At 37.6% G+C, this 14,104-nt stretch overlaps 1 protein-coding gene across 1 annotated transcript; it reads left to right on the top strand.

The window, feature by feature from the left end:
• The first annotated feature begins 3,252 nt into the window (after positions 1-3,252).
• Positions 3,253-12,781, top strand: hapstr1a (HUWE1 associated protein modifying stress responses a). Its single transcript, XM_028455824.1, has 5 exons — positions 3,253-3,736; positions 5,099-5,179; positions 6,478-6,545; positions 6,686-6,896; positions 12,110-12,781. Exons 1-5 carry the CDS (start codon positions 3,541-3,543, stop codon positions 12,427-12,429), a joined length of 876 nt encoding a protein of 291 aa, XP_028311625.1. The 5' UTR covers positions 3,253-3,540; the 3' UTR covers positions 12,430-12,781.
• Positions 12,782-14,104: the final 1,323 nt, after the last annotated feature.

Here is a 14,104-nt window from a genome sequence, read left to right as displayed (position 1 = left end):
TCGGCGGGGGAGCGGGTAGAGAAACGCGAACGTATTTGCTCGCTATTCGCCCAATCTCGGCGCTTTAAGTGGTTGCGAGTAATTGATCGACGGCGAGAGGCTGGACTGACGGATGGACCGGCGGCTCCAAAAGACGGAGGGCCGCTGAAATTAGACAAAAATAAATCCGCCTCTACCCCGGGAAATGTGGGGCAGTGGGGGAACTCGCAACACAAAAACAGAATTTAAAGATAGCGGTGAGCTACCTGACACCTGGCAGCCAAATGGTGAAATAAGCACAATAAAAACAAAGGCTCATTTGCTGCAGACGCATTCAACAACTTAGCTTGCGATATCCCCAGTCCGTGTGGTCCTCAGGTAGTCCCTCGTCTGGGGGCGAACGGAGGGAGAAGCTATCCATTCAATCCAGCTTCCAACCCCGACTAGCACCGATATTAGTGTTGGGAGTTCACGGCGAGCAGACACGGCTTAATATCAACACAACACACGGCCAGACGCGTCAGCACGTCGCATTCCTGCCTAAAAAAAGCTAAAGTTTAATCTGAAGCGAATGTGTCCGGCGGTGATGCAGCGCTAGCCTGAACGGAGCAGCTCGCTCCCCCCGTGCTCCGTGATGTATGCAGTCTGAGGTAAATCTCAAAATGGCGGTCGCGCTCTTCTCTGAAATGTCACATCCGCATGGTGATCCAAACACGAGCCCAGCCCAGCTTCACGCTGCTGCACATGGACGAGCGGCCTTTGCAGCTTAATCAACACACACACACACACAGGGAAACAGGCTGATGCTTTAGTACACACAAGCAGGTGTTTGGAATATTTAAAGTTTATTGTCTTCATTTTACTCAAGACAGCACACTTCATTATAGTGCCATTTTTAAACACAACTCTTCCCCACACATTAAGATTCATTATTGTGACAATGACACTGTTTTTGTGTTACTAATAAATGTATAAATATATATAAATTGTGTTAAATATATTTGTAAAGGAAAAATTTAGCCCCAGGGTCAGGCGGTGCATTGCGCACCTAGAGGTGACCCAGTGTTTTTCAACCTTGGGGTCGCCAGAAATGTCTAGTAGATGATTAAAAAAATAAAATAAAATAAATTCTGATTAAAATTAAAGCTTTGAATTTATTTTCTTTAGATTATTATACTTTTTCAAATGAAAACATCACACGCAATCTCAAACAACTGTATTTCATACTTTCACTTCCTCAAGGATACATGTAGTTAACGAAAATACAGTGTAATATTAAATCGTCATTAATAAATAAAAAATAAAAACATTCTTTTTTTAATTTTTTTGTATTATTCTTTTTCAAAATTATAACACCACATGCAATCTCAAACAACTGTATTCTATGCATTCACTTCCTCAAATATACATCTTGTAAAATAAATTACAATATAATATTAGTCATTAAATAATTAATAAAACATACATACATATACAGTATATGTGTGTGTGTGTGTGTGTGTGTGTGTGTGTATGTATATTAATTATTGTTTTTCAAATTAAAACACCACACAATCTCAAACAACTGCATTCAATACTTACACTTCCTCAAATATAAATCTAGTATAAAAAAATACAGTACAAAAATATCTGAGCTGCCGCATCTCGTCACTATAGTGCTACTTGTAACACTATATCACAAACCTGATCAAAAAGTAATGTTTAAAAAAAAAAAAAGGTCTCTTAGGTTGCCAGAAAGGTTGTGAACCACTGATGTTTAAATTGGTTTATATGTAATATGATATTATGCCATATAATGGATATCCACTTTGTGTGATCACTGTACATCTACTGTATTATTGAGCAAATACCATTAAATACATCTTCTACCTTATTCCTGGGTGAACTACTATATATTTCACTGTACGTTTTAAAAGAAGTATGTTTTAAAATCAGTAATTTGTTACATTTCCACACCCAACCATTGCTGAATAAATTATTATTATTTTTTTGTCTTAAAATAATCAATAGACATTGTGAAACTACTACAATGAAATGACCAGACAATCAAATGCATCACATTGCAGATGACCAATCAGATTAAACCTAATGCATGGAGCCAAAACACCATTGAATGGAGATTATTTTCTCAGTTTTACAGTTCAGAAATATAGCTATACTTAGAGCCTGAGAATTTTTTTAAAAATTTTGTACAATTTATTTTATACAGATGACTTTGTGGAAAATAAATTAAGTTCCCTTTGTGCAAGATTTCATCTCTTTCTTTTTAAGTTTATACATGAAATGTTTACTGTATGCAAGGGAACCGTGACAAGATTTATTACCAAAAATAAATGTGAGTAACTTTTACTCTGAGTACTATTTAATTGAGCTACTTTTTACTTGTACTTGAGTATTTTATGTACGATTTACTTGTACTTAAATACAATTTCAATCAAGTAACAGTACTTCTACTTAAGTCGGATGTATCAGTACTCTTTACAGTGCTGATAATAGGTATCTTGATCTTCAACTCCATGGTATAGATCAGTGGTTCTCAAACTTTTTTGGCTCGAGTACCACCTTTTGCTTATTTCTGAATCCAAGTACCCCCTTTGTCCACCCACATTTTGCTCAGAATACTCTGAAAAACCCCACTATAGAGCATAATAATGGAATCAATTAGTGATAGCACACATTTTAAATAATCTAATTTTGTACATAAGTGGAATGAAACAGTATTTAATGCCTCCTAAAAATAGTTTTTCTCATAGTTTTTATCATTTCCAGTCACTTTCCGATTCACCCCTTGTATTTTCAGTTCATGTTCATTTTTGTAACTAAAAATAAACAGTACAAACCCACATATTTTTAATGATTTTATTTAAACTCTCTCTCTCTCTCTCTCTTTCAAGTACCCTCTGTAGTGCCATCGCCTACCCCTAGGGGTACACGTACCTTCATTTGAGAAACACTGGTATAGATGGCATATTCCAAAAGTAAAGATTCAAGATTCAAGAAGTTTATTTTAATAAACAACAGAGTTAAACTAAAATAAATAAAATAAAAAAGAATAGAATAAAAAAAATTGCAAATATATCATGTTATACACAAAATTAAAAAAAAATAAAAAAATACAATAGAAAACAAAATAAAACCATTCATTTTTACTCCCCAATCTTCCTCCCAAGCTTCAATAAGGAATTGTAACTGAGGTTCTTTTGTGTCAACACTATGACGGACGTTCTAGAGAGCCAATCAAACTTTGAGGAAGACCTTACATACCACCCTGCAGCAGTCATGTGACCAATCCGCGTTGCCGTCCAGCGCTGAGGCGGACTACATGACACAGCAGGCTAGTCTGCGGTATATATATATTTCGACGTCGGCGTCTAAGGAAAATAGTAAGCTAAGCTTATCTTCGAAGATGGCTGATGTTGGGGACAACACGACGTTCTAGTTAGAAAAAGGAAGCAACTGTAACACTGCTCATGTTTTTGTTGATATAACTCATTACACGGCGCTTATATCTGACATTTTCCGTTGCCTAAAGTGAATTTCCCTTGAGTTTCGGCTCATTAAATGGAGGAGAAGAAGGAAGACGGGGACTCGGAGATACAGGAACATGGACCCGAACACTGGTTCTCAAAATGGGAGCGGCAGTGTCTGGCCGAGGCAGAGCAAAGGGACCTGAGCGAGGAGGAGGCCGACAACGACCAGGATAAACTGTGGCACCTTTTCCAGAACTCCGCCACTGCCGTGGCTCAGTTATACAAAGGTCCTCACTGGTTCATACAACTACACATACGTTGACATTACGCTTGGATTCGATAATTGTTAGCCTAGCTTGTTCGTACATAGCGTTACAAACTTCATTTAACCTCGATATTGTCAGCAGTGCTGAACTGATGGGCAGAAGGTACTACCGGACAACAGATTCTGAAATTATGGTTAGCTGGTCTGTGATAGGTCGTGTATTGGATCTATTGGACTCAATCGTAACTGATGATTGACTTCCGTAGTTTCTAAATGTTCTCGCGTGTCCAATTTATTTATTATTCTTTGTTTTGTTTTTCCTTTAATGCTTCGAACCCAAATATTATCAGTTTCGATATTTAACAACTCTTTGCAGGGGAAACTTGAAACGCGTTGCTTCTGTTTACAAATTTCATAATAGTTTTTTTTTTTTTTTTTTAGTAATTGTTCAGTTTCAACCATGGCTCACGGGCCAATGAAATAACAAACATTTGGATGTATTCATAAGCTTCAAATAACAAGCTGTTTTTGTGGATCCAAACCCGGTGTCTGACAGCAGCCACCAGCGTAGTTTGAAAGCTAGTCACCACTTAAGAGCGTAACGAGCGTATCCAGTACATCGGTAACTAGCTATTCGTACAAAAAATGGCGTAAAAAACCAGCAACATTGGACGCTAACTCGTAATAAATTAACATAACTTATTTGTTTTAGTAGCCAAATTTCTGGTGAAACCATTAGTTCACGGACGAGCTTTTTGACAATATCTTGTCAGGCGGCGTAATGGAAAGATAGATTTACAAAATGGCGATAGCAACACTCGTAGCTACATGACATTAACAGCTGTCATAGTGAAGAATAGTTGTTTACTTTGTGTTTTAATAGGAGCTCTAAGCGGTTAAAGTGATTCATAAAGTTACTTTTAATAACTCGGTATCATTGCTAGCTAGGTGCTACGTGAGTTAATTGTTGGTATAATCAAACGCAAGATGTTGAGGATAGTGTTGCTCAGTTCTGTATTTTATCCCGACTTTGGGACATTTGTATTTTAGAATATGGTTAAAATGTTAAAGACGAGGCTCTGTTGTAGCTGTTATGTCACCTCTGCAACTTTATTGCTGAGGCGGCGCTCTTCTTGGTTCTTGCCTGACAAGCTGTCCAGCTGGCCCTGTAGTGAAGGCTGCTGGTTATTTTTAATGTCAAACCTTTAATGTCTCTGCAATCTCAGATGCAAGACAAAATGGCGAATGAAAGTGATGAATACCCTGCAGTCACAACAATGTTTTTGCCTTTCAGATTCTCTCCTGCCTCCTGATCAATTCACAGCTCACACTGTCAGATCACAGCTACTAATACATCATGTTGTTGTTTTTGTTGCTCTTTTAGACAGAGCATGCCATCAGCAGGGCCTGTCATTATGGGTGCCATTTCAAAACGCCGCTACAGCTGTTACCAACCTTTACAAAGGTAAATAAATACACAGGCCTTCCTTAGGTCTTGAGTGACTAATCCTCTATAACAGGGGTTCTCAACTGGTCTAATCCTGGGTCCCACTTTTTTTTTTAGAATTCAACCAACCAAATTTAGTTTTTCAAAAAATAGCTGTTAAACACACATATATAATAATTTTAAAAACATAAATCATTATATTTTCCTGTGCAACATGCATTTCACAGCATGCCTGTCAAAAGAAAAGTTTCTTTCAAAATAAAACAAGTCCAACATGAGACATTAAGCATTTATTTATTTTTGACCAGCTGTCTGCGACCCACAAAGGACATATCCGCGACTTACTTTTGGGCCCTGACCCACCAGTTGAGAATCATTGCTCTATAATGTGCTACATCTGAAGCTCGGTATTCTTAATCAAGATGTCACACACTTAACATATAGTGCAGATATGTTTCTTTTTATTAGGTTCATCCATTAAGCTTTGTAAGCACAAGGTGATCTATCACCCCTGTTTATTCTTATTTGTCATTGTTGGCAAAACCAAACAAGCCAAACCAAAAAAAAATAAAAAATCTACATTGGGTGTTAAAATGTGCATTATAAAGGTCACTAATACATGTTTCGTAATTGAATACAATTTTTCTTAATGGTTTAAACTTAAGATTGGATTTATTTTTTATTTTTTTTAATGTTTAGGAACATAGAAACACTGGGCAGACTTTCTCAAAAATGGGTCCTGTCAAAATATTTAACATTTACATTCTTGTGCATTAATAAAAATTATATAGTAGTACTTTTCACAGACCTATAGTCACAAAGTGCTTCAAAAAGATGAAATTCATTCAAATACAAATTTACAAAGATAAAAGACGCATTCAAATACAAGAAAATATAATATTTATTGGCTGCTCTGACTAAGTCTATAAAGCTAGGACACTTTCTTAAAAAAATAAGCTTTTAAGTGCTTTTTAAAAGAATCAAAAGTGCAAGGAAGGAAGCGAGAGAGGAAGCTCTTTCCATATATGTACAAGTAACTACTGCATCTGTGCCAGATTCTCGTACATACATGATTAAAATCTGCAACAATTGATTCTGCATACGGTACTGTAAAAAAAATAAAGAGAATTGCTGGGTTTGTGAAGTACATTTCTAGATGTTTATTTTCTTGAATTGAGGATGCAATAAGGCAACAATTAACAAAAAACCACAAGGGTTCGTTAAATGTAATATAGAGCAAATAATTTTGTTGGTCTAGTCTTACATTTGTTAACTGTGGCTGATGTCCTTTATCTAATGTTGTCATCTGCTCACAGAGAGTGTTGATGCTCATCAAAGAAGCTTTGATCGAGGCCTACAGATGGGTCACCAGCGTCGTAATAAGGTGTGTTGAGCAGGGATAAATGCTGATGTGTTTTGGTTTTTTTTTTTGTATGCTTGGACTCAGATCTTTCTGTTACTTGGAACATTTGGAAAATAAGCTTTATTCCTTTCACACATTAACTTTACTTTCTTTAATGCCAGGACATGTTGGCTTGGGTGAAAAAGCGTCGAAGAACCATCCGCAGGGAGGATCTTATCAGCTTTCTATGTGGCAAAGCCCCGCCGCACAGAAGTAGCAGGGCCAGCACCCGACTGACTATGGTAGCCCCCAGCCGGGCTAATTCACCCACAGAGACGGGCTCCTCTGTGGAGGCTGACCTGCAACCTTTCAGAGAAGCCATCGCACTTCATGGTAAGAGAGAGACTCGCACAGAGGTTAATGTTTGCACATGTTTGGCTAATGTTTGCACTCAATATTCAAGATATAGCGACTTCTCTATTTTGGTGATAAAGAAAATTACAATATCTCCTATATAGGTATATTATTTTATCTTCTATTAAAATACTTGTTTTAGGGAGTAGCTGTTTTCTCTACTTCTCAGAAAAGCACAGTTAGATGGATTACTGAGTACATCCTAACCCAGACCTTCATCTAATCAAGCCACATTAAGGAACTCACTCACACTTGCTGTTTATTTTTGTTCTTTCATGCATTTCTGTTTTCTCATTGTGCATTTTTCTCTTTTTGTGTCCTTTTGTGTTTTTTTTTATTTAATTTTTGTTCTTTTGTGTATTTCTGTTTGTACATTTTTTTTTTTTTGTTCTTTTACTTATTTTTGTTTTCCCCTCCTTTTGTGTATTTTTTTGTCCTTTTAAGTATTTGTGGTCTCTGTTAATTTGTATTTTTTGTTGTAATTTTGTGTATTTCTTTGTCATTTTGTGCATTTACTTTTGGAGCTGCTAGTTGCCCATGTTTTAAGTTTGTTTTTTTTATTGATCTTAAAGCACTTACGTTATTTTAGCCTGTGTGGCATTTTGCATGAGCAAATTTGACCCAGAAAACTTTATTCATATTGTATATTGCCATTTTGAGAAAAAATATGGATATGATTTTTAGTCCATATCGCCCAGCTCTCATGTGTACTGTAAAAATGTTTGACACTTTGTGACACCATGTTGTCCTTGAGTGATCAGACTCTGCAACATGTGGCTCATAGATAAGGTTTTGTTTGTACAAGCATGTTTAAGTGCTGATCGGGGCCTCACCTGAAGCCCCACAGCATGCATGTTTGTGCTCAAAACATCCAACAAAATCTACTATTCTTTCATTCTGGATCATGTTCAGTAGTTTTTGTATCGGGTCACACAACCACATGTTCAGTGTCTTAACTCAGCTGTATATCCTAGCTTCAGCTGGTGGGATATTTTTTTCGTGTTTTGTGTAAAGAATTGCAACTTTGTAGTAGGCTGTTGCTCTTTAAGGGTCAGTATTTTTTATTATCCCCAACCACAAAGTGTGGAAGGGGGATATAGGTTTGAGCTCTGTGCGTCCGAGTTAAAGGGGACAGCTTAAACTGTTTTAGATAGGATAACCAAATTCGGTGTGTGGCTTCAGGGTATCAATACCTTGATGGAGTTCGAAAATGAGAAGCGCGCAGTTATTTTTTCCAGAATTATTGCCCTTGTTTAGTTTTTTTTTTTTTTTTTGGTGGGGGATGTTTGACTATGCCTTTTTGTTTGATTTGTAATGATTGAACTTTAAATATTTATTTGTTTGTCAATGTGTCAAAAACTAGAACACTGCATCATTTAGAGTCTGGACAACAGCTGTAATTGTTGCTGTACTTGTTTCCTAAGTTGATTTTTGAACTGCATTACTGATTGATATTTAGCTTATCTTTGTCTGCTTTAAGTGTTACGATTAAGAATTTTTTTTCTAGCATTTTTTACATTTATTTTATAATTTCAGTTTGTTTAGGGACGTGTCAGATTTGTATGCCATTTGTTCCTTTGAAAGGGTAAAGAACTTGGAATGCATATTTCCTCACATTTTTATTCCTCATGAGTCATGAATGGACAAAACATATTAAAATTAGAATTTGCAACTTCTGTATTAACTTGCTGGCAACAGTGATTTGAAAACATAAATGACCTTTTCTTTAACTCTTTCTTGGTTGCTGCGTCATCAATGGAGGACCATTGTCAGTGTCAGCTGCTGTCTGTCTGTCTCTTACATTTATCTCACATAGTTTCCTCTTGTTTCAGCGTCCCCAGTTAACACATTACGACTGTGTGAATGGTTTGAGTCAGTTTTCATTAATGGATTTAGATTGTTTAGTTCATCTCAAACATACTGGTTGGTAGAATAGGCTGATTTTGGTCGTTTTAATGGACGGCCACAAATGACTGTGCAACAAGGGTTGTTTGCTGTTAAAATTATTAAAGAGTGCCAAAATATTTAAAATGGGAGCTTTTTGCAAAGCACATGAAGCAGATGTTGTAGGTCAGTTACTAATAGGTCCACTCTTTCCTACAGTACAGATCCTTTCCAAATCCTAAAGGTTTTTGACAGTGTTCCTGTTTTATGGCCTCTCCTACTGCACGAGGCACGATGCTCCTCAGAGCTAATGGCAAATTTATGGCTCCATTTCCTTGAATTTTGTTTACCAGTGATTGCACTTCCTTAGTTTCTGAGGATTTTGTTGCCTGTTTATTTTTGAACCAACTATGTATTCACATAGATGTAGAAATGATTTTGACTTAAATATGGAGAAACAAAGTTATACAGGAAGTGTGTTAACTAGTCTTTTACAGTTCGGCAAATAACTCAAACTCATTCTTCCATATAAGTCGTAACTATACTTGGACAATTCTAAAACAACACAGTTTAACATTATTTCACATGGGCTTCTTATCCTGAAAATGTCCATCTTAAGATTGAGGTGTAGCAGTAGGAAGTGGTTTTGGTCATGATATAGTGCATCATCATCTTTCTAGCTATAAATAGTAGGACATGTAATATATAAACCTTCCTGTTTTTCTCCATCTTTCTTTAGCGAGTGCTCCAATAATATAAAGTTGCAGTAAATTAATGATTGTTCATGTTTATTGATTATGTGTGCCTAGGGCTGGTCACTTTAAAGTGTTACTGTATTGGAGGGGGAGTCCATGGGGGCTGGCTCAGTATCTGGTGTGACCACCATTAGCCTCTTGCAGTGCAACACATCTGATGCACATAGAGTTGATCAGCCTGTGAAGTGTTGGTCCACTTGTATTCAAGGGCTTTGAAGTTGCCTAATATTGGCAGGAACTGGAACATGCTGTGGTTTACGTGGATCCAGAGGGTCCAAACATTCTCATTGGTTGGGTGACATGTCTGTTGAGTATCCTGCCCATTCAAGAACTATGATCACATGTTTTCAGCTTCCTGGAGTTGTGTACAGATCCTTGCAACATTGGGATGTGCATTATCATGCTGCAATATCAGTAAACTGCTACTACTGCCATGTACAGTTAAAACTGGGATTCCTCTGTGATGTTGTCACCTCTCCAAAGTGCTAGATGTCCTCAGATGCATTTACCCACTGAAGTGAGTTACAAGGACAAACTACAGTCAGGTTGAAACCCCAGTGAGGACGATAAACATGCAGATGAGCTTCCCTGACATGATTTCTGACAGCTACTGCTACAATTGGTTTGCATATCCAAAGAATATCTGCACAAACTGTCTGGTCTGTGACGATGCTGGATGTGGAGTTCCTGGGCTGGTGTGGTTACACATGGTCTGTGGTCATGAGGCCGGGTGGATGGACTGCCACGTTCACTGAAATGCCTTTGGAGACTGCTTATAGTAGAGAAATGTACATTAAATTCATGGGCAACAGCTATGGTAGACATTATTTTTATTGTGGCCAGCCTAAGGCACACCTGTGCAATAATCATGCTGTCTTAATAATCAGCATCTTTATAGTTTTTATAGTTCACAGCTGTGAGGTGGATGAAAAAAGTGCTTACTAACAAATGTAGAGATGGACTGTTTGAAACAGCATACTCTGTACTATGCATTATAAACTCAATGAATATATATACCTTCTACTATTTACTATATGTATGGTGATCAGGGCTGGCATTAGGTCACAGTGTGTACACATTATTTATTTTAAATATCAACGCAAAACAATGCAATTCTGTGACATGACATAACCATTGAAAATAAAAAAAAAACCTATTTTAAAATTTGAATAATACACTATAACACAATAACACCTACAGGTATAGTGCAAATGTCTCAAGGGAACAATAAGAACAATGGTGCAAAATCCAAAAGCAATGCAAAACAGTGCAAACATGATAAAATGAAATATTTAAGTTTCAGTGCAAGGACATTTTTACTTCTCTGTTTGGCTTCACTAGTCAGTAACAAAAATATTAAAACCAAAAAACACAATAGAAGTTTATAGAATAGACCAAGAAATAAAATAGAATAAAAATAAGCAGAAGATCAGCAGATATAGGTAAAGATTTTTATTACTAATTAAGAGAAAACATGTACAGGGTATATTTCACATTTATTATAAGTTTTACATTTTTATTTTTTTGGGGGGGGGGTTGCAATTTGGTGCCCCTCCAGTAGTTGGCGCCCTAGGCAGCCGCCTGTGTTGCCTGGCTGGGAGGCCTGCCCTGATAGTGACCGTTCCCACTGAAGTATACTTCAAAATTTCCCAAGATGCATTTGGAACCTACAATGACCAAAACTTGAACTATACCGAGGCTAAATATCGGTTGATTTGCCACCTTTGAAAATTCTGAAAACATTTTAAGTGAGAAAGTGACAAAGTAGAATATCAACATGTGGTAATTTAATCAATAAATTTCACGTAAACACATTTCATGCTGACATTTCGGAGACCAACCACCATTGTGCTACTGACTAAACTTCCAGTTAACTTCAAAACAAGAGCCCTATTTACAAAGCTGTTAAAAACGAATGGAAGACAAGAAGAGATACTTTTGTTTTGAAAAGGGGATGTTTGATTTTTAGCTTGAAGCCGGTCTAAGGACGAATTTGCGTTCGGCTCGCAATGCATCATGGGATGGTTGAGTATGACTAGTGTGCCCACCATGCATACTTGAAAAAATGTCCCGATATAGTATAAATCTGGGTATTTCTTGCCTACTCGAACTATCCTAATGTGAACGCACTACATACTCATTTTGACGTCAAACTTAGTATGAGTAGTACGTTAGTATAACATTTACAACACAGCCATATTTTGTAAACAATATTTAGAAGAAATGGGCTTTATGTGTACAGAAAAAAAGTGTTGCGGTTATATATATATATGTATGTTTTTAAGTGCACATGGAGTCCTTTCTTGTTTATTTTTTTTTTAAATGCCCAAATACATGAGAAACCTGAGTTTATTTGTTAAATTGGAAAAACCTGAGAAATAAGTTTTAAAGCTTTTTCCTTACTATAAAATTGTGAATACCAGTTTTGATGGCAATTTTATTTCTTTTTACATTTTTTTATAGTCACTGAAGTAGCTCATTCATCTGTGATGTTTTTTTCTCTTCTTTCCCCTCTTCCTTTTTCTTTGTTTTTTTATTGTAAATGAACTTCAGGTCTGAGTGGAGCCATGGCGAGCATCAGCGTTCGCTCCGGAGCTCCAGGTTCCCCCACGCACGTGAGCGGGAGCAGCAGTAACAGTGGCAGTGCGAGCGTTGGCGGCAGCTCGTCGGGCTCCGGGGCAATATGTCGCAGCAGGCGTAACGGCCTGCAAGACGTCGACCTGAACACTTTTATTGCAGAGGAAATGGCCCTGCATCTGGACTCTACAGGTTCTCCCTCTGCTGGAGGAGGAGGGGCCCGGAAACGGAGCTCCACCCAGTGCAGTGATGTCATCACAGGCTCCCCTACACACAAACGCAACAGGATGATCTGATCTCCCACCGGCTGCTGTGAAGAGGGTGGGACGTTGGGGCTCGGAGGAGTGGAACGGTTGAACAGACATCTGCACGCTCACGCTGAAAATAAAAACTGGGACTGAAGGCTCTGTGCTCGGTCTGTTCTATTGAATGATTTGTTAGCCGTCTCCTTTCCCAACGCAGTTACCACAGATTACTGATGTACAATCAGAACACACGAGTGGAGAGGGAATGTGTGTGACATCCACACACTAACACCTCTGCCCTGGAAAGGAGAGAAGCCAGAACGTCACTCTAAAGCTGTGACGTTGCAGGTTCTCAGAGGGTAGAGACGCACTGTGCTGCTTGACCAGAAAAAAAAAAAAAAAAGCCACTTTGACACATCTGTGCCCTTCCATTCATTAACCTCCTCACCTGTCACCTTAATAAGGAAGTGAGGGTCATGATCAAACGTTTAATGCAGTGGAGTGAGTCATTTGGCCAAATGTTGGATAAACTTGCTAGTGGAGCTCCTCAAAGTGTAGCTTGTTGCACCATGAGCGCTGGGTTTACGCAGCAGGGCTCCGTCACAGTCCCAACACGGAGTCCATTGCCACTGGTCTGTCAGATAAGCACTAGTTAGAGGCCATCATTGTGTTCACATTCAAACCTTTACCGGCGGCTAATTTTTTCTTCAGCAGTGGCTCTAATCGCAAATGCCAAGTTATCTTTGTTGTTTTTCCCTTTTTCAACCACCCAGTGTTAAAACGTTTTAGATTTCTCCCCACTCGTTGCTCCAGAAAAATATCTTATTTCACCGTTTTTTTTTTCTTTTTCTTATGTTGATTGTTTTCTAATATTGGAAAGAAATTGACTTTGTGAATAGTTTGATGCGGATTGTGGAAGTCCTGGTTTTATTTTTAGTCTTATGAGAGCAGCTGCTGTTTGTGGTTGTGATGATTCAGAAGTTTGCAATAAGAAATATTTTGTTTTGCACTTAGCGCTCACCTCTTTGCTCATGCAAACAAATCAGCTCTTCCATCATGTTCTAATAGTAGCTTTGACCCCAACAGGCCCCGTACACCCCCACCATGAGGTGCTTTAAGTACACCTGCCACGGTGAGGAATAAAAGCACTCGAGCACACTTTTCTAGTCCAACTCTTAAAGTATTTGTAGTACTTTTTAAATCTTTATGCACATGAGCTCCTTGTGTTAAAAAAGCCACAATCCTCCCATGTTTAAATATTGGAAAATAATACATTGTCTGACAGTGATTCCTCCTGATCACAAGATACTAGAATATGAACCAATTTAATAATGTAGAATATTCTTATTCTTAATATAGAATAATCAATTTGTTCAAGCCCAAAAAAAGACATTTAAAATGCACGTTATTGGAGCTCTGTCTAATGTTAAGTGAAAACACAATATGCTAGAATTTAGCATTTTTTTTTTTTTTTTAACATATCAATTTCCCTTGCTGTAAAGCAGCCATGAAGCTATAAATGGATTTAAAAGCCTTCAGAACCACAGGAGCTGATGTTCTGTTTACCACTGTTTGTTGGATCAGATGCCCTTTAGTTTTTCTAACTTTATTTCTGACAACACTTCATCTTATTCGTTAAATAAGAATGCATTTTAAACTTGAAGTTGGCTTCTGGCTCCAGTTGACGTGAATGACTAAATGAGTCTTTTTTTTTTTTTTGTTGATG

Source organism: Gouania willdenowi, chromosome 8, assembly GCF_900634775.1.
Source record: "Gouania willdenowi chromosome 8, fGouWil2.1, whole genome shotgun sequence".
NCBI lineage: Eukaryota > Metazoa > Chordata > Actinopteri > Blenniiformes > Gobiesocidae > Gouania > Gouania willdenowi.
Note: the sequence above shows the minus strand (reverse complement) of the source record. Positions and strands in the feature narration are given on the sequence as shown.

Coding starts and splice junctions, on each gene's coding strand:
- hapstr1a (XM_028455824.1), top strand. CDS start 3,541: ATGGAGGAGAAGAAGGAAGACGGGGACTCGGAGATACAGGAACATGGA. Junction 5,180..6,477: donor TGTTACCAACCTTTACAAAG/GTAAATAAATAC, acceptor ATCTGCTCACAG/AGAGTGTTGATGCTCATCAA. Junction 6,546..6,685: donor GTCACCAGCGTCGTAATAAG/GTGTGTTGAGCA, acceptor CTTTAATGCCAG/GACATGTTGGCTTGGGTGAA.